The sequence below is a fragment of the Acipenser ruthenus genome, chromosome 22 (genome assembly GCF_902713425.1).
Source record: "Acipenser ruthenus chromosome 22, fAciRut3.2 maternal haplotype, whole genome shotgun sequence".
NCBI classification, from domain to species: Eukaryota; Metazoa; Chordata; class Actinopteri; order Acipenseriformes; family Acipenseridae; genus Acipenser; species Acipenser ruthenus.
Window position 1 is genome coordinate 21,982,438 of NC_081210.1, and position 21,069 is coordinate 22,003,506.

Genomic DNA, 21,069 nt, shown 5'->3' on the forward strand with positions numbered 1-21,069 from the left:
CAAAAGAATCGATGACACAAGTCCTTTATCAGTACGTGACCTGAGATACAAACTCCAATAGATCAATCGGCATGGCCTGAGAGGTCTACATGTACTTCCAGGCCTTCTCAGATTCTGACGCAACCCAATTACTTTAAACTGTTGTTCATTTTATGATATGGCTGAACACCATGGCTTTGAATGATTGCTCTAAATTAGTCCTGGACCATAAAAGTACTGTTGAAAATAAACTTTGTATTTAAAAATTAGAAAACATACAGAATATAGCAGAAGGTTCAGGTCTCAAACTGTTGAATGCAGTCCTTGTAGATACCGTTCTTTCACCAATGCATGATGTGAGCTTCTCTCAGACCCACTGCTTCTGTGAGCGTATAGCACCCCAGACTGCTGGTTCTGCAGTTAGAATGAAAGACACTTACCCGCCTGCCTAGGGCCCCTCTTTCTCCTAAAGGCGGCACCTGACTGCAAGGCTTCCATCAGGCCATCCATAATTCCAGTTTCATCACCCTCTGTAGAGAAGCAAAAAATAAAATGTCAAGAAAAGTGTTCAGGCATACTGTTCATTTAAGGGGTCAAAGGCAACCTGTAATACAGTATTTTCATGGTTACAATTCATTTCCATTCTGTCTGATAGTGTTGTTGTCAATAAAACTCCTTTACTTTCAGTTTCCATGACAATAAGAATGGAACATTGACTAGTTCTAAAGGCATAATGTTAATGTAAAAAAAAAAAAATCAAAACTCAAATATACATAAATTAAACGGAATTGGAATTATACATAATTTCACTCATTACGACCACTAGTTATGGCAAAATGCTATTGCTGTGCAATAATCAAAGTAAAGAAAGATCACAGTAAATAGTTATTTCTGTGATTTTCTAGGGGGAAGAAATGTGAGACCAGATTTTACAATGCAGCTGAATTTTGCTTCTACTGGTATTTTAAATGAATCAATGCACTTTTCTATTCTATCCGTGCCATTAGGTTATTGACAGAACTCTGAAATCATAGCTAATTAAATCACAGGGGAATGAATATTCAATTCTATAGTGCTCTGCAGTTTTTTTAAAATGCAGTTTAAACTCTCTGAACATCTGCAGGAAGGCAGTATTACAGTATCAGTTTCCTGACAAGCAGTTCAAAGTCACCTTTCCAGAAGCTGGCATTATTATAACAATTGTAAGTCATCATTTCTATTTACAACATTGCAGATGATGGCAAGGAAATGATATGTAAAGAAGATAGAAAAGTACATTAAATGATACTGAATCTGAGGTTTATGAACTTAAAAAAAAAGTGAAACGTGGCAGGGCAAGACTACAGTATGTTCAAACCCTTTTTAGTCTTTCCTAAACACAATGTGCTGCACACTCAGTGAAAACAGTATCCCAGTTGCCATGAATTGAACATGATACTTTGGATTTCCTGTTTTAACACTCTTGGGTAAATAGTTATGTCTGGCTGGTGAAACTTGAGTCTGGTGTTTGTTTTGAACTATAGTGGCGACAGGGGGTAATGCATGGGCTGATTAATGGTCTTGTTTATTTAATGTATTATCTATTTATTAAAATAATTTTTTACCAGGGGCCAGAAGCACCCGCAGTTTCACTTACATAGAACGTCATTTAAACATTTACATAATTTGGTTTGGTCTCAACACTCAAGGCTTAAACTGATTGCTTCACTCCATTGGTAAAACATTTCACTCAGCAGGGGCTATAAAAGTAATTTGGCCAATGTCATGACATTTTCAAACAGCCTAAGGAACACAGAGGTACCATTGAAGGTAAATAAAAAAGGGAAACAGCAGGAATCAAACCAATTATGCATTGGTTTGCGACTTGTGCACCTTTTATTGTATCACCAGACAAAAGAAAGTATGACAAATACAAATATTAAAAAGATTTAGCAGGAGTCCCACATACATGGCGAGGCAATATAGTTTTTCATAGACCGAAACGCCCTGAGGGTGACATACAGTAGCACTGCTGGGTATCCAACATGGTACTGTAGGACTTTGATCCAACTAAAGCATCTATTCTTAAACCCTTCTCCCTTAGAACAGCCAACACCTTGTTTTTCTTTCTCTCTCTGGACACTGCCTGTATGCAAACACTGCATCTGTGACTAATGCAACTTGACAGAATATCCACTGCTACCTGACCCCAAGAAAGCAGGTCTGAAAAGCAGAGGGATCGTTTTAATGCATGCTCTTAATCTGATTCACTGCAAGCAAAAAAAGAAATGGAACAATAATAATAATGTTATTTACACACACACACACACACACACACACACACACACACACACACACATATATATATATATATATATATATATATATATATATATATATATATATATATATATATATATATATATATTCATGCAAGTGGGGGGTTCTGCTGCTTTGACAGGGAAAGTCAGTTTTCAGCAGTGCAGGGAAGCTCACATTAACCCAGATGAGCAGTGACCCAGTTTGAAATGGGACTCACATCGCTCACTCACTCTTAGCTGGAGGGGATTGGAGGAGGAGGAGGAGGAGGAGGAGGAGGAGGAGGAGAAGGAGATGAAGAGACTCTGCTACACAGAATAGAATGGATTCAATGCAGACAGATTAGGATTTGAAAACACGTCTCTCGAGAAGTAAACATACTGCCTTTGAAGATAATTCAGACAGACTTCTAGGATGAATCGTAAACAAAATTCCTTTCACTTGCAAAAATATAAACAAGCAAAAAATAAAGGGCAGTAGTGTATGTGTGCGTGAGGGAGACATGCACGAGACAAACTGTGTAATTACCGGAATTACACATACAGGAATACAGTGTTACACTATAAAGCAAAACAGGAACACGAGGAGACAGCTGTTGTGATATTAAATGCACGGCTCCTATTAAAATACTGCAGCAATTATATATAATCCTTTAATTTTTCTGTGCCAAATTGCTCCCTGCCCCTGGAGTGAATTCTCAGAGCAGCTTTGACAGACTGCACCAGGAGATAAAGGAAAAAAAAAAAAAAAAAAAAAAAACCCTCAGACTTATCTACAAAAAATGCCAAATATGCAGTAGGACAAATGATCAAAACATTAACCTTGCAACTAAGTAGTGAAAATAATTGTGAATATGAATAAACTGAAGGACCAACATCAATATTCAGTTCTGAGAGAATCAACATGTTCTAATAGGTAACATATTTAAAATGAATAACATTTGTGTTATGCCTGTGTACATTTGTGCAATTATACTGCAAGGTTTAGAGCTCAACACAAAGAGAGAGAGAGACTGGCAGATGGAATTGATTACTTTACTCTACATAGAAAAGGTTAAAGGTTTCCTGGCATCTCAAGAGATTAGCTTGCGTAGAACTCTGCCCATCCTCCCCACAAACAATCTCATTCCAGTCACGGTAACATGTAACAGCTGGGGCCATGTAACACCAAGCCAAGGGAGCAAAAATCACAAGATGGCTCAAATACGCCACACTCTGGCAGAAAAGTGAAGTTAATGCTCCCTTGTAAACATTTTACTTTTCATTCACATTCGGCTGACGTAACACCGTGATTTTATCTAGCCTGGTTTATCTAGTTCTAACCAACACGTAGAAACATTTTAACCCATAGCACAACTGCATTTTTCCCTTTTCTATCAAAACACTTTGTTTCTATATTTTTTAATAACAAAATATATATTTATAAGTATATCAAATAACTTTATATTATTTAATTGTAATGTAACATTCTACTGTACATTTCTAACATATAGACCTTGACAGCTTAAAAAATCATTGCAATTCAATAAAACAAACTAGATAAATATTATTTAGTGTAAATATGTTTAGTGTTTAGTGTATATTGTCTAGATAAATAACTATTGTTTAGTGTTATCTGTTCCGCTTTTCAATCTTTTCAATGTGTCAATCCTAGATTATCCAATATTAAAGGTCTAGTGACCTAGTGATGTGTTTCTCTCCAGGAATGAAAGAGTTAATTGTATTTTAGTACAAAGCCTTTCACATCCTGGATGCCATGGTAACAGCCTATGTTGGAAGTACAATCTATGTAATCACATTAGCACATCTGTCACTGTTTTCCTTTGCCTCACTTGTTGACAACACTGACATCTTCTGGCCAAAAAATAGAACTACTTGTGACCTACATATAAATAATACAAACTATGTTTTTTCTCTCATTTGTTTACCTTATGCAAATGGTGGTGTGGGCTAAATGAGTTGTAATTTCAACTTTTTGACTATACAATTTCCAAGAAATACTGGACTGGTATAATAAAATAAAACACAGCCAAATGATTGCATGCCTTTTGTCTTGGTTTGTAATTCAATCAGCTACCCTTAAATCACACTTCTGTTTAAACCTAAATCAGCAACTTCTTAAATAATAACATTACAAATGTGCTCATCTCGGCACATATCTGCAAACATGCATATTAACTGTGGTTATATACTGTGTATCCCATGCCAGTTAATGAGGGAACACTTTAAAATGCCAGCAGAGAAAAAACAAATCCAAAACAAGAGACAACAAAAAGAAAATTGGGTGGAACAGAAGATGACACACAGCTTGACTCATAGTAACAAGACACACAGCTTGACTCATAGCAACAATGTTTTAATTATATATATATATATATATATATATATATATATATATATATATATATATATATATATATATATATATATACACACACACACATATATACACATCATAAAGATTAATAGAAGTAAGCAGGGATTCTGGAAAGTACCAAAAAAAAAAAAAAAGGAAAGAAAGAAAGAAAGAAAGAAAAACAACCCTGACTGTGCTGCTGACAAAAAACAGGCTTTCTATTTGTGGATGACGAAAACTGATGCCAACTGGCACATCAAATTCTGAAATGTAACAAATAAACTGAGTTTGTAGCCCTTACAAGGGAGGCACACAGTCAGCCCTGAAGTAAACTTATAAATTAGGTATTTTATAAAAGAATAAGTAACATTGGCATCCTGTTATTCCCTGGTGCCTGGCTACACAGATCTCTGCAGGAAAGGGAATTATTCAAAACAGATACATTTCACAAAGGAGAGCCAGGGTAACCGAGCAATCAGGTGGTTTGTGATTTAAAGCAGATGTGGAGGGTACAATGTCCTTCTTTTGCTGCAGTAGAGAGTTTCCGGCAGAAACAGAATCTAAAAATAGCAACTACTGAAAGGAAGGTGGCCGTGGGGTATCAGAATGGCAAAGATGAATGAGGAAACTTAATAAAGAAATACATACAGTTGGTCATGTTATGACACAGAGTACTTTTTTTTTTTTTTTTCTAAAAAAGTATTTATCTTAGTGGTTCACATGAATTAAATCAGCAGCTTTCCTTTTAAGGAGCGGTTTTACCCTGCAGGTAAAGTACAGTGTAAGTTAAGTACTGTACTATAAATTGGTACATAGAGTAGGGGTTTAAATCTTCATTATTGAGACTTGCTTGGCTAATACTAGAGCTGCTAGTAGTTACAATTGCAAGTTTTTGAGGGTGCTACCTGGCAGTGTTAACTACCTGCGGTTAGTTCCAACACAAATAAATCCCTTTGCTATTTTCTTTCCTGATTTTACAGATGTAGGCCTTTCTTTTTAATGAAATGAATATATAATATGTTTCAAACAGAAGGGGGGGGGGGGGGGGGGGGGCAGTGTGGAGGTGAAAGGAGTGGAAGGAAGGCAGAAGGCAGGATGCTTGCAGAAAACAACACAGCAGCTGTGACACACAAGGACGATTACACAATCAGACAGGATGGGATGCAGTGACTCTTTACTTGGGAACTGAACAATGTACACTTGCCCTTTAAGAAACATTACTCTATTTACCATATTAAGCCTAAGTGTACCAACATTATCTGACTACTAGTAAGGCATTACTCACAGCTTTTGACAAAATGATTAAACAAGTTTTTATGTGTATTTACAACAGGTTAACATTTACACAAGTTGGGGATTTATTTTAATTAAGTACTAATACAAAATATATAACATGGATGAGGCAGCACAAAGCAGGAATAGATACATAATATTAAACTTCAGGGTAAAGAAAGTGCAATGTATACATAACAGTAGCTTGATTTAAAACTACCACCAACACACATATACAGTCACTTCTACTCATATCTGTGTGAATCCCATCTATGCTGATTAAAAAGTGGATTAATCAATTCAGAGCAGCCACAAGTGTAATCTTTTTAAGCTAGCTCACTAACTCAAAAGATACTGAAGCAATTCAGAGTGGCAGGTGAAGCTAGACAACCAAGGGAAATGCTTTTATCCTTTGCTCCCGGGGGGAATGTTATAGATTGTAGGCAAGGGAGCTATTTTTTTCTATTTTGAAGCCCTTTTTCACAGAGTACACTACAATACAGCACAGATCGACAGACCAATATACTGTAATCTGAACTCTGAGCGCCCTCTACTTGGGAGAAGAAGGTAGTTCAGTACTCATAAGATATTTTTTTTTGTATAACTTTTTAGGAAAAACTATTAATTATTTAATCCTTCCCTTTCTATTCACTACATTTGAAACATAACTGATATCAAAACACCACCAGCAGTAACCTTTATAGTACAAACAATCCTGACAATTAAAACATTAAAAATATCTGATTGCAAGTGGACATCTTAAGTAAAGAGAGAGGTCCCTTTATGCTTCTGAACTTTATGATGAGGGGAAGGAACTGCTATGCCACAATAACCTTCTGGACATGATAGATTCAAGTGGCAAAGTTATGAAGCTAAAACAGGAGGAACACAACCTTAAAATGTCAGTAGCTGGGACTCATATAATCTCCTTCGCACAGCATGTGCAGCAGTTCATTGCTCTACAGGGGTTACTATTATCCTGGCAGGCTACTTTCAGTCCCAAAGAGAGATCACTGTGCTGTCAGCCAAGCAACCATGAGCCTTCTGTTAGCTGTCACGTTTCTTACAGCTTACCATGGGGCAAGTGAATCAGTTAATCATTTAAGAGTGTTCCTGAATCACTCCATAATTCTTGACTCACAAACTTAGAATTAAAGAGTGTCTCATCAAATTTGTGAACAGCTTGATCATGGAACTCTGAGATTGCAAGCATTTATACTGAGCCAAGTGTTTTGTTCACGTTAGCACCCTCACTGAGTCTATGTTAACTTTTCTGTGGTATGTTGTCTGTTATTGTATTTTTGATCATTGTAGAATTGTAAGAACACCACAAAGCAGTTCTGGTGTTTTGAACAGGTGACATGTTTCTTTCCCTAGGTAAAGGATTCCCTCTTACCTGCATTAATGTCGATGAGTTGGTTCCTCTTCTGTTTCTCTTCTTTCTCCCTCTCTGCTTTCTCCCTCGCCAGTTTTGCCTTGCGGATTTTCTCCTCTGCCTCCTTCCTTTTCTGGTTCTCCTTCACCGCTTGCTGAAGATGACAAACAAAAGCAAAACTGGGCAATGGTTGAGATTGCCTTGATCGAGCGCCTCATAACCAGGGAATCACTTGGAGCTAGGCCTTTTATTAGTGGCATCTGCAATAGTTGTAATGTATCTGCAATTGCATGATGCGTATACCTGTGTATGTATTTATTTAAATGACTTGAAATGGAAAATGAATAGCCTATAGCCACCTGAAGTGGACTGCTTAAAAAAAAGATGATATCAGAACTACTACCCTGCTGAGTAAAAGTCCATGTTAAAGTCCACTGACTGACTCACTGTGTGACCGTGAGCAAGTCACTTAACCTCCTTGTGCTCCATCCTGCGGATGAGATGTTAAATCAATGTCCTATTGTAAGTGACTCTGCATATAATGCACAGTTCACAGCCTACCTCTGTAAAGCACTTTGTGATGGTGGTCCATTATGAAAGGCGCTATATAAAAATAGATACTATTATTATATTATATTATTAAAGGGTGAAATCTCTCAAATGTTATAATGCTTTGGTTGTAAAGCCTGTCCCTGGGTACATGGTTCCTCTAGAACATTATTGATAAGGTTGCATATACTAGTTTATAGATAATTGCATTTTTCTGTGTTTTAGTATAATAAAAAAAAAAATGTTTTTTCATAAATACAAATGACACCTTTATTTTGTACCTCTAATTAAACATTTGCTGATATTGGTATTTCCCAAACTACTATTAAGAAAGAGAAACATGTGCTTGGATTAGTTTGGTTCCTGAAATGTTTCAAATGGTATTAAACTAACACTTACAATGCACACACACAAAAAAAAAATAACATGCAAACATTAAAATATAAACCATTATAGTAAATTAGTAAATTAGTAAATGATATAGATACTTAACCTACACATCTCAACATTTGAATAGAGGTCATTGAAGTGCATGAAGATTGATAAAGCGGTCACTGTGAAAAACAAAGACTTCCTGCTCCCATTGGGAATATTATTTCACAATTCAGTGGATGCATAACCAAAGGATGTTTTGCTAAGATGCAGCCTAGATTTTAGCATTAAACTTCCATCAGTACAATTACAATTATGGTTATTTGAAGGACACAAGGGAGCAGTTTTGTTAGTTTTAGATTAGCATGCGTGAGATCAAATCATGGTACAAGATATACAGTAGTGCTGCATATCTTAATTGGCTGTCACTTCCAGACTATGATAAGAGTTGTGGTACAGGTATCTGTGTTCATGTACTAGAGAATAGAATATTGTTTGTGCTCTCTGGAAAATATTCAAAATTTAGGACAAGACACAGTCTGTTCTATTCTCAAGTATGGTTAACTGCATCTGTTCCCTTGACTGAGTTTATGATTAGACATCTTACTCTACAATCCACTGTGGTATGATCAGTGGAGGATGAACTAGGAGCTACAGTGTATAGTGTCCCTTCACTTGGTGATAAAGTGTCAAGCCAGTACAGTTAAAGATTCCATTGTATTTAAGCCCAGAGTCGGCAACTGCTCAGTTTCTTCACTTGATTACCTGGCCGTTATCAAAGTATCACAGCTAACCGATTTAATGTTTTAATATTCCAGGCTACTTTGCGGAAATTCATCTGCTTCATTGGTCAGTACTCCTGAGCATCTGCTCTTTTAAAACAGTGTGTGCCGATTCAGTTGGTTTAGGTTATTTATTTGTCTGTTCTTTAATCATGAGATCATTTCTATCACAATCTACGGCATCCTGTTTCTCGGAGGAACCGAAGTGCATTCTAAGTTAGCTTTCATGACTGTATGCAGGTTACTGTATATTCCTCTAAGGTAATGAACAGGAAATGTTTATAGTTTTCCACTCACCTGGAACATGCTTTTGAAGTTGCTGAGGTCCCCGAAGAACTCCTCCACAGATATCTTTTTGGGGTTAAAGACAAAGTAGGCCCCCAGGTCCTCATATTGCTTCTCCATGTTGTTGTACATGAGGGCCAGCTTCTCATACTGCTCTCGGGCAGTCTTGACAAAACTGTGCAGACCCAGGGTTAAGGGAATAAAGAGCAGACTCAACCAGACAGATTTCACCACTTTGGGGGGAAAAGAGGTGTTTAACCAAGTTTTTAAACAGTACTTTCACACAGAATTGAATATGCAACTGCAATTTAAAGCATGAAAAAAATAAAGAAAAAAAAGTACAGTTCTATAGTATATTTGAGAGAGGTTGTATTGATTTGTATCTTAGCGATGCTGTACTAGAATCTCAAGTTATATTAAGTTTTTATTTTTCGTAAACATGTTTGTTGACCTTATCGTTTTCAAAGATTTTTTGTTACCTACAGTAAACTGACACAATATATTCCTATATATTTTGGTAACTTCACTACATTTACCAAGGAAACAAACAGCAATTACCTCACATGTGAGCAAGGAGGTCAGGTTTTACCCCCTGAAATCCAAAGGTGAAAATACTGTAAACAGTGGGAGAGGTAGATATGTTCAACAGACTTCCTGTTTTGCCAGACTAGTTCTGCTGATTCAACACTGTTTAAAATACTTTCCCACAGGAGGGCACCTGCTAAGTCTTGAGGACATAATGGACATTTTTAAAGCAAATTACTGTGTCTAAAGCAAAATACTGTGTCTGATCCGGTACTCAAAATGTTAATTGGAACAGCTGAAATGCCGGTATGCTACAATTGATTCAGTATTCTGCCCCTACAGCAAGACCAATTCAAAACAGATCATTAGTTACTACTTGGGTCTCTCATGGAGCTTTGGTATGACAAGAGCAACATATCCTTTGTATTCTGTAGCGAACAGGCTAATTAACATTTATTTAATCTGAAACAGCCTGGCCTCTGTGCAAAGACATTTACCCCTTAGTGTTATTAACCTTAATTAAAGAGAAGGTAGCTTCAAACGTAATTGTCTTTGTTTGTACTGGAATTAATCAAATAGGCCAAGTAAGACAGTGTTTTATATTAGTTCAGTAACTCCAGAACTATCTAGTGCACAGCAGTATATTGTCAGAAATAAAAAAATAAAAAAAAAACAGAAAAAAACTGTAGCCAAAAGACAGGGGTTGGACACTTTAGCTAATAACCTGTGTCACATACATTTATGGCAGGCAACTGGAACTGAAGAGTAGCTTTTATATGTAACGCACCTTACACAGACTTGTACATTAAAGAAAAATACAATACAATTGGAAGCGACGCACACTTTAACAGTTGCAATTATAAACCAAAATGTTCTGGCAGAAATGCAGAAATCCTGTTTCTTGTAACAATAAAGCAAACAAATGACGCCCACAAGCCTGCGATTCACTTGTCTAATCTTTACTGCGGCCCCTACCTTCTGTTATTGTAAATCAGGGTATGTTTCAATTTAAAAAGGCTGGTGACTACAATATATTAGATATTCAAATGTTCTCTCCCCATTGTCCATAAATAGCTGGACATGAAAAAAAAGGGTGATTCATTATCTCCAGAAAGCCACATCACACACAGTTTACAAAGCAGAATGAGACAATGTGGTACAATCTATCTCGAATCTATCATATTAAAACTTATCTCTGGATACATGAAATGCTCCAGGATATATAATATCACAAATGAATAAGATAGCAGCAGGACACATGAGTTGGAATACCTTTTTTCTTCTCCTTTTACAAACTGTTTCAAAAGAAGTTGAAAAATGAGTTACGTTTTATCTTCAGCCAGTAGTGCAGTTAATTTATACCAGAGATTAATATCTCACTCAATGAATCGATGAGGCACTCTCCCCATTTTCTCCCAATTTGGAATTCCCAATTCTCCTCACTGCAGCAATTCCCCATATGGTTCAGGAGACCCAAAGATTCAGTGGGTGTCCTCCGATCCCACGACCAGGCCAGATTCCTTTTTCACCCAGGAACTCGAGAGCGGATGTCAGCGAGCTACCGACCTTTGGAGGACAAAGGCCAGCTCTGCAGGTGTCCGCTCTGAGCGCACTGGGCGCCTGGCTAGCAGGGTTCGCTGTAGAGCGATGAGGAGAAACAGTCCCTGCCGGTTTTGCCTCCCTAACCCACGGGAATGCCTGGGCCACTGTGATGCACCCACTGGAGTCCCCAGCGAAGACCGGCCTACTTCACACAGCCAGGACATGAACCTACGCTGTATGACTCGCCCTGCGCACCACGCGGCTGCGCTTCTACCAGGTGACAGATGAGGCATTCTTAACTTTTTTTTTTTCCTTTCTGTTCTTATGCTATTTAATATGGAAAGCCAGCCAGTATTTATGAATTTAGTTTGACAGCCTGCGTTCACTGCAACATATTCTTCATACAGAAATGAAGAAAAGGCAGATTTTTTGAGCTAATTTAAAAATGATCATGCCCCTTGTTTAATAATATCCATGACATAGTTCTTGAGGTCTGCAGAAAATCCAATCAATATAATTGATTCAAGGCTTGTGTCTTTCTCATGAACGGCGGTGGAATATAGCATTGTTTTAAGATACTGAAGTCTACTGAATTTATCTAAAACTGTGATTTAGATTTGCCATAGTTCAGGTAAAATAGAACCCCATGTTTAATATTTTATTAGAGCCGATGTAAGGATAAGTGAAAAGTTATTTGCAGCTGCCAAATAACATGTTTAGCTGGCGTAAAGTGGGACTTTAGTGGTCACTAAAAATGCAACGTATGTAAAGACGTATGTTCTTCACCTGGCGTTCTGCACCCGCTATCTGTGCGCCAAGAGGACTTTACTGCCCTTCCTATGAAATATTTTATTTGGTTTGATTTTAGTGCTCCACAAATCATATACAGCATCTACTGCTCTCTGTACTCCTAACTCAGCTGTAAGTGCGGCCGCTAAACAGCCCGATGCACAGGTGGCGCTTGTTGCAACCCTCATGATCATGATTGCAGCTCATTATTTGTGCGTGTTGAGTAATTTGCATTGCTCATAAGCTTACATAGGCCGCAGTGCAAAATAATTGCCTGGCTGCTTGGCAATTTGGATTTTGCAGCTGCTATTTTTTGCACTGTGCCTATCCTTACATCAGCCCCTATGTGTATTAATAATAATATGGCTCAAATTAATGAGAAAATTGGAACACCACCACAAATGAAATCCTTGTTAACTGCTGCACCGTGACACCATCAATAACCTCTCTGTTTAATTGGTCTGTCACTAATTAACATGAAACAAACACATATATTGGCCTTCATGCAGGGTATAGTTATACTAAGTTTTTAACTACATTTCCTGGTGGTTTAACATTTAAAACATATATTGGCTACCCAAGCTCAAGGACATCATATAAGATTAACTAATAATACCACTGTATCTAAAAAAAAACACAAGAAATGTGTATACAAACAATATATAATTAATCCAGTGCAGACACAATCACCAAAACTTGTGTTCATGCTGTCTTATTAATATGGATGATGTTTATAAGGTGCTGTAAATTACTTAAAGGAATGTACTGTAGGAGTGCCTTTAATCAATAAAAGTACATTGTAATGAAAAATGACTTTCAGACCGTGCTGATAACAGGGATAATTATCTAATGCAGTTTTTGCTTTTATTCCCAGTAGACTTAATCAGCCTTAGAAAAATAAATAAAAAGGATAGAGAAAATAAACTACAAACTGCTTTAAAATTCACTAACTTACATACAGCCATTTGATTTAGATGTTTTTTTTTGTTAACTACAACAAAGTCAACCACACTTTGCTGGTTATTTGCATTTGATTCTCTGTATCCTGGCTTTAACTTGTTTCAGATTCAGCACAAAACAGCATATGATATTTTATGGAGATGAAGTGAAAAGTGGTCTACTTGATTGATGCACGCAAAGTGGGCTGACACCATCATCTTAACAACAACAGAATGCCATGTCCCTCACGTGTTCCTTTGTGAAGGACTCTGTGGTCAGAACTAGCATGGTTGTTATCTTAAACTTCATTTTTAAAAGGATATTTCCATCTTCTCCACAAACTTGTCTTTCTCGTTGGTGGTTGGAGGGAATGCCTGTACATCTTTCTCCAAGTTGGAAATCTGCTTTAACATCTGGTCTACGTTCTTCTGTAGCGTTTCAGCAGAAACTGGAGGAATACATTGAAGATCAAGCATTCAGAATTGTTTAAAATAAATAACAAATTTCAACTAAACAGCTAGCTAACAAAGTAATTGCAGCTAACAATTGGCCTCCCTGCGTCCGCCACCCGTCCGCTCCAGCTCATCCAGAACTCTGCTGCTCGCCTGGTGTTCTCTCTACCTCGCTTCGCCCACGCTACTCCACTACTCCGCTCGCTCCACTGGCTCCCGATCACCGCTCGCATCCAGTTCAAGACTCTTGTACTAGCCTACAGATGCCTTGATCAGACTGCACCCAGCTACCTCCAGACCCTCATCTCTCCCTACACCCCCACTCGACCTCTCCGCTCCGCCTGCACTAGAAGACTGGCTCTACCTCCGCTACGCTCCCCTGCCTCCCGAGCCCGCTCCTTCTCCACCCTTGCTCCGCAGTGGTGGAACGACCTTCCTACAGATGTCAGGACTGCCCAGTCCCTGACCACATTCCGGCGCCTCCTTAAGACTCACCTCTTCAAACAGCACCTGTAGAACTCCTCTGTTGTATCCTGGGACACTATCACCCTTCATTTAAATATGCTTTATTTTGCTCTTATCTGCCCCCTATTTTACTGCATTTAATCCTGTACCTCAGAATATTGTAATCTCCCAAGTGTTTAATCTGTAGTATTTTGTACTTAATCATATCCTGATGTAACTATCACTACTTAATCATATCCTGATGTAACTTTCACTATTATCTGCTGTATTATTGAATTGTGGTTTGTCACACTTGAGAATTATTGTATTTCTTGTTCTTATTGTATGACTTATATTGTAACACTTGAATGTATTTGTATTTGCTTGCGATTGTAAGTCGCCCTGGATAAGGGCGTCTGCTAAGAAATAAATAATAATAATAATAATAATAATAACAGAACAGTACATACATTTTCTCTGCCATGCACACGCACCCATTACACAGCTCTCAAATGTACAGTTTTGAAAGACACACATGTTTAAGCAAACGCTTATTTCCATTTTCAAACATGTTGGGTACTACACTAGATTAACGAAATCCCCACCCATTCACTGGCTTAATTCCTGTCAATAGCCAATCAGCTGCTTCCTCTGTTGACTAACATGCCTTCAGCCAGTAGTACATGAAATGACCAAGGAAGTAAAGCAGCAGCATACTTCCTCAAAGACAAGGCAAGAAAACCAAGAAGTTTCTTTAACCTACCGGTAGGAAGATGTTAGCATTGGTTTAGAAAGACGGGCCAGGCTTTTAAGCGACAGGCCAGCTGAGAGAATTTGATTACTGAATTTAGGATTTAAATCAGTTCTTAATTCCTAACCCTAACCCCAAAAGCAACGGTTCAAAGAGAATGTTTGATGTGTTCGAAAGAATGTAGTACAGTTTTACATTGGCACATCTTTCTGCACCAGGTAAAGAGCGCGGCCCCTCTTTCTGCACCTATGTCAACATGTGTTTCTTTAAAAGCTGCACATTTGAGACTTATGTGGCTAATGGAAGTGCAAAATGTGTAAGATTTATGGAATTATTTCTCGCTACAATACTGTTAGAAAGGTTTATTCCTTCCTCACTTACAATACTGTGTTTGTAGCTACTGGTGCTAGAAGAACTATAAAATGGAGATTCTTTCCCTGTTTACTAGCCTGGTTGCTATGGTATCAGCTGTCTGCAAGTTGAGTTCTAACAGTAGAGCTTAGTTACTCATACCTCGGCTTGCTTTGTCCACATGGGTCAGTTCATCTATGAAGTGCAACACTTCTGGGTGCTGCTCCTGACAGATCTCAGCTAGGAAGTGCAGGAGAGTCATCTTCTGATCAGCAGACTTGGTGTCTCGAAGCTGAGGAGGGAAGGAAAAACCGAGATCAGACAAATAAATAAAATAAAAACTACATAATAAACCTTTAAGCACAACAGGATGTCCTGAAGTCTGGTATTTCATTCAACTCTTGGGACTTGGGCATAACTTGAAATTGAAGTGTCAGACATACATTTTCAGACTTGAGTGTTTGTAGTCAGAAAAAAAAAACCACAGTGCCTAAAACCCATATGGGTACATAATGTTTAGCCAATAGTATTATTCAAGTGAACTTCAACGGTCTCTAAAACGGTATTGTTGTGTAAAGATTTTTTTGTTTTATGTGGCTGTTATAAATGCCACAGTAATTCAGCCATAATTTGTAAATTAACCGTTTATTATTATTTTTTTTTACTTTGCAGAGGTAGCTGATGCTGAAGCCAAAGGCGCGGGCGTTCCTTGAACCCGCGTTCATGAAGTTCCCGACCAGCAGGATGAGCTCCAGTAACTTGGAGAAGTTCTCACTCTGGCTCAGCTCCTCGCAGGCGGCAATCACAGACACAATGTCTGGCTTGATGTTGTTGATCTGCTCTTCAAACTGCAGCTTGAACAGGATGGCGTTCAGACGAACATGAAGCTTTGGCACAGTGCTGATCTGTGATACAGGGAAGGGAAAAGCAGCACAGTTTCATAACAGTAAGTGATTCTTTAGATATATGTGAGATACCGGTCAACGAACAGATTTCATCCATATACCCCCACAATTGTATAAACTTAATTTGTATTCAAGATGCATTTACAAATTTACATTTGACAGATAGGTGTACGTTGGCCTTCACTATATTCCTGTGCCAGGGTTTATTCATCTCCACAGGGTGAAAATAAAATGCAAATACAGAACACATAAGCAAATATCACTGTAGAATAGACAACTAAAATTGGGTGTGTATATTGGGGAGGGATTATAGAATACATGCAATAACTTGTGTCTGGTGACAAAGCTAACAAACAATGTAGTTAAAACTCACAATTTAATGACACATTGGATGATTCAGAATTGTTTTGCAACTCGTGCAATGAGTTAACGACACAACCCTCCCCCACACAGACCATCCCACACCCTCAGTATTAGTATGGGGAATGGACTACTGAATGCATCAGTTCTTTCTGTAACCTTGATTCACTTGATGTACTGTGCACAGTGCTCTTTGCATTTGGGTGTAACTCTGTAAATTAAACAATGTGTTTAACTCCAAAGGCCTTGATTGATGCAATACAGCTATCTGAAATTGCAGTGTATCAGAAAACGAGGTCACATTACATTAGCTAGTGTTAAATTATAGGTTGCTATAATACAAAGTGATTTAACCCCCATTTCTAAATATGATCAAAAGCTGTGGTTCCAAAAACAAATTGATAATGATGCTTGAAATATCTGGTGGGCATTATTTTGTATTACTGTGACTTACATTGACATGGAAATTATTAAATACATACTGGACAGACTTGTGTGTCTCAACTCACCACAACACCAAACTGTTCAGGCTCAGCCAGATCATTATATTCCCCTTTCATTTCTGACAACACACTCAATTGTTCTGCTTCTGGAAGCTGCTTAACCAGGTTCTGCGAGTGACAAAAAGTCAAGTTTGAGTTTGAGGCAGCCTAGTACACCAGTCTACTTCATTCACAAGAGGTTCTGATTACTTTTTCAATGGCATCTATTGTGAAGACATACAGACGTGCTCAAATTTGTTGGTACCCTTACAGCTCATTGAAATAATGCTTCATTCCTCCTGAAAAGTGATGAAATTAAAAGCTATTTTATCATGTATACTTGCATGCCTTTGGTATGTCATAGAATAAAGCAAAGAAGCTGTGAAAAGAGATGAATTATTGCTTATTCTACAAAGATATTCTAAAATGGCCTGGACACATTTGTTGGTACCCCGAAAAGATAATAAATAATTGGATTATAGTGATATTTCAAACTAATTAGTTTCTTTAATTAGTATCACACATGTCTCCAATCTTGTAATCAGTCATTCAGCCTATTTAAATGGAGAAAAGTAGTCACTGTGCTGTTTGGTATAATTGCGTGCACCACACTGAACATGGACCAGAGAAAGCAAAGGAGAGAGTTGTCTGAGGAGATCAGAAAGAAAATAATAGACAAGCATGGTAAAGGTAAAGGCTACAAGACCATCTCCAAGCAGCTTGATGTTCCTGTGACAACAGTTGCAAATATTATTAAGAAGTTTAAGGTCCATGGAACTGTAGCCAACCTCCCTGGGCGCGGCCGCAAGAGGAATATCGACCCCAGATTGAACAGAAGGATAGTGCGAATGGTAGAAAAAGAACCAAGGATAACTGCCAAAGAGATACAAGCTGAACTCCAAGGTGAAGGTACGTCAGTTTCTGATCGCACCATCCGTCGCTTTTTGAGCGAAAGTGGGCTCCATGGAAGAAGACCCAGGAGGACTCCACTTTTGACAGAAAAACATAAAAAAGCCAGACTGGAATTTGCTAAAATGCATATTGACAAGCCACAATCCTTCTGGGAGAATGTCCTTTGGACAGATGAGTCAAAACTGGAGCTTTTTGGCAAGTCACATCAGCTCTATGTTCACAGACAAAAAAATGAAGCTTTCAAAGAAAAGAACACCATACCTACAGTGAAACATGGAGGAGGCTCGGTTATGTTTTGGGGCTGCTTTGCTGCGCCTGGCACAGGGTGCCTTGAATCTGTGCAGGGCCCAATGAAATCTCAAGACTATCAAGGCATTCTGGAGCGAAACGTACTGCCCAGTGTCAGAAAGCTCTGTCTCAGTCGCAGGTCATGGGTCCTCCAACAGGATAATGACCCAAAACACACAGCTAAAAGCACCCAAGAATGGATAAGAACAAAACATTGGACTATTCTGAAGTGGCCTATGAGTCCTGATCTGAATCCTATCGAACATCTATGGAAAGAGCTGAAACTTGCAGTCTGGAGAAGGCACCCATCAAACTTGAGACAGCTGGAGCAGTTTGCTCAGGAAGAGTGGGCCAAACTACCTGTTAACAGGTGCAGAAGTCTCATTGAGAGCTACAGAAAACGTTTGATTGCAGTGATTGCCTCTAAAGGTTGTGCAACAAAATATTAGGTTAGGGGTCCCATCATTTTTGTCCATGCCATTTTCATTTGTTTTATTATTTACAATATTATGTTGAATAAAAAATCAAAAGCAAAGTCTGATTTCTATTAAATATGGAATAAACAATGGTGGATGCCAATTACTTTTGTCAGTTTCAAGTTATTTCAGAGAAAATTGTGCATTCTTCATTTTTTGTGGAGGGGTACCAACAAATTTGAGCACGTCTGTATATACGGCTGGTTTCATAGATCCCAAAAAAACAGTAATGGACTTTCTAACATTACCTTAGATAAAGTCCACAATTAGTGCTAATCAGGGTCTGCAAAACCAACCTGTTATTTGCAATCATCACCTTAATGTAAAACTGAGAGTGGTGCTTTTGTGTTTTCTTATTTAGACTTATTGTCATCTCATGTGCAACCTTAAACTGTATACAGGAAACAGATAATGGTTATATTTGAAACTAAGAATGCATTTAAAAAAAAAAAAAGATAGCCTTTGTCTTTCAAGGAATTTAAGTACAGTCGCTCTGCAGGAAACAGATAACCCTACAGAAGAAACAACACTTTTTCAGAAAGGCCCTGCAGCTAAAACATCAGTAGGAAAAATGACTTGCTCAAGGTCAGGACCCAAGATTGTAGCCTTAGCTGAGACATGCTACTGTGTTTGTTTTTTTTCTGTACTGCCGTGTGTGGTGAATGTTTTGGCAGTCAGCAAGATTTGTACCTAAAAATATCTAAATCCACAGTAAAACAACACAAAGCACAGGGGTGGAACAATTTGCTTTACTGCTGTGACACTGCAGCCAAGTGCTGCAGGTTCTTTAATTGTTGATGGGAATGCAGCAGGATTCCAGCTCTACAGTATAAACAGTATCAGACAAGTAGAGGGGAAACAGGTCAGTTGTGCTCTGGGGAGTGGGAAATTAAAAAGACTCTTAAGAACACTCTGCTTCTGGGGTTTCTTTAAGGATGTGTATATGCAGTGCTAGAATAAAGACTCTCCAGAATGGAAAACAACAGTTAAAGCTTGCCACAATTACACAAATGGTAAAGCAGTACCTGCACCATAGACTCAGTGAGGACGCTCTCGTTGACCTCGAGGATAACGTTCTTTATCTCCTCGTATGGAAGTCGGAAAGATCCCAAGAAGATAGCTGATGAGAGAAAATACAGTACAATACAAAGTGATAACACATTCTAGTTCTCTTTATTTGAAGTTTGTTCTATGAGCTAGTATTTTTGAGGGACCCAAGACCCTTAAATGTAAAAAGTATTAACATGCAGTTATATGCAACACTGTGCTGAAGTAGTAGATGGCTTTCCTTGGCTATAAGGTTAGAGGCTGACCTCAAGGGGAAAACCTACAGCCTTAATAGAAAACCAAACTCAATATCTAGCTATCAGAGAGTTGGACAGAGTGAATTTATTTAACAACCTTACCTCCTACAGTGCCTACATTTTACAGAAAGACAGTGTCTAGAATAGTTTACCACCCTGTACCACAGCTGCAAATAGGGTAATAGAAAGTAAAACAGCGTTAAATAAATACTTCATGAGTCATCATTCTGTGTTCCTTATTGAATAGAATGAGTCCATGGAAAATGTCATTTAAATAATCACAACACAGCATTTATGTTATATTAAAGCTGTTGTATTGTATTGTAGGACAGTTACTCAGGTTTACTACTGTTTATGTGCAACTGTCTCAGATATAATCACACATTTACATCTGGTTGGATGCTGTATACAACTTACTGTAATAAAAGAGAAAGACAGCCAGTAAAATTGACACGTTTATATTTCAATCTTTTTTATTCTACAATGTTTGTCCCTGTACAGAGTAATTAACCCTGACTGCTCTTAAAAATGAGACTTGTGAAGCAGGGACAGGTAATTGTTTAGTATGTAGCTAGAACTTATTGACAGAATAAACCATACCCACTTCTCCTAATATCAGATCTCTAATAACACTGAATAGACACCCATTAACGACGGTCCCCAGTTATTATTAGTATTATTATTATACATGTAGTAGTAATAGTAGTGGTAGTGTTTGTTTGTTTATTTGTTTAATTACACTTTTTTTCTTATCAGATCAGATGTTTGTTTACTATTTAATAGAAAGAAGAATACCTTACAATTGTCTCAATTTAATATTTTACAAAAGACTGATCTGAAGTAATATGGGAGTTATCGTGTGGGCTACTTGCTGGTCACAGCAAGGCATGAAAAGGGGGCTGATATACTTACACAGATTCTGTGCAGTTTTACCATCCAGCACTTTCAATTCTTTCACCTTCTTCTTCTGAGCCGTTTTCTTGTCATCTGTTCCATCCTGTTCTTTTTTCACTGTAGTAGAAAAAGAAAAAGAAGAGGATTAAAGAAACGGTATTGATCAGACAACACTGCTGGAAGGAAGACTGAACATTAACTGGGTGTGAAATACACTTATTTTTTATCTTTTAAAATCATTCAATGCCCCAGGGCTAGTATTCTCAGATATACATATTCTAAACATTAAAAGAGACAGTGGTTTTAAGAAGCTTGAATTTCTGTTTAATACCATACTATAAAGGACTTCTAGTGTTTTAGAAATTTTAGGATAATTTAGTGCTATACA

At 37.9% G+C, this 21,069-nt stretch overlaps 1 protein-coding gene across 1 annotated transcript in view; it reads right to left on the bottom strand.

Moving 5' to 3' along the window:
* Positions 1-20,822, bottom strand: part of LOC117964568 (protein diaphanous homolog 1-like) — a 41,389-nt gene extending 20,567 nt beyond the window's left edge. The window contains exons 1-9 of the mRNA XM_058996148.1: positions 20,700-20,822; positions 19,509-19,603; positions 16,835-16,936; positions 15,726-15,965; positions 15,223-15,352; positions 13,385-13,510; positions 9,280-9,443; positions 7,301-7,433; positions 420-509 (exon numbers count right to left, since the gene is read on the bottom strand). Coding sequence (XP_058852131.1) covers positions 420-509; positions 7,301-7,433; positions 9,280-9,443; positions 13,385-13,510; positions 15,223-15,352; positions 15,726-15,965; positions 16,835-16,936; positions 19,509-19,517 — 994 coding nt within the window. The 5' untranslated portion in view covers positions 19,518-19,603; positions 20,700-20,822. The remainder of the gene's footprint in view (positions 1-419; positions 510-7,300; positions 7,434-9,279; positions 9,444-13,384; positions 13,511-15,222; positions 15,353-15,725; positions 15,966-16,834; positions 16,937-19,508; positions 19,604-20,699) is intronic.
* Positions 20,823-21,069: the final 247 nt, after the last annotated feature.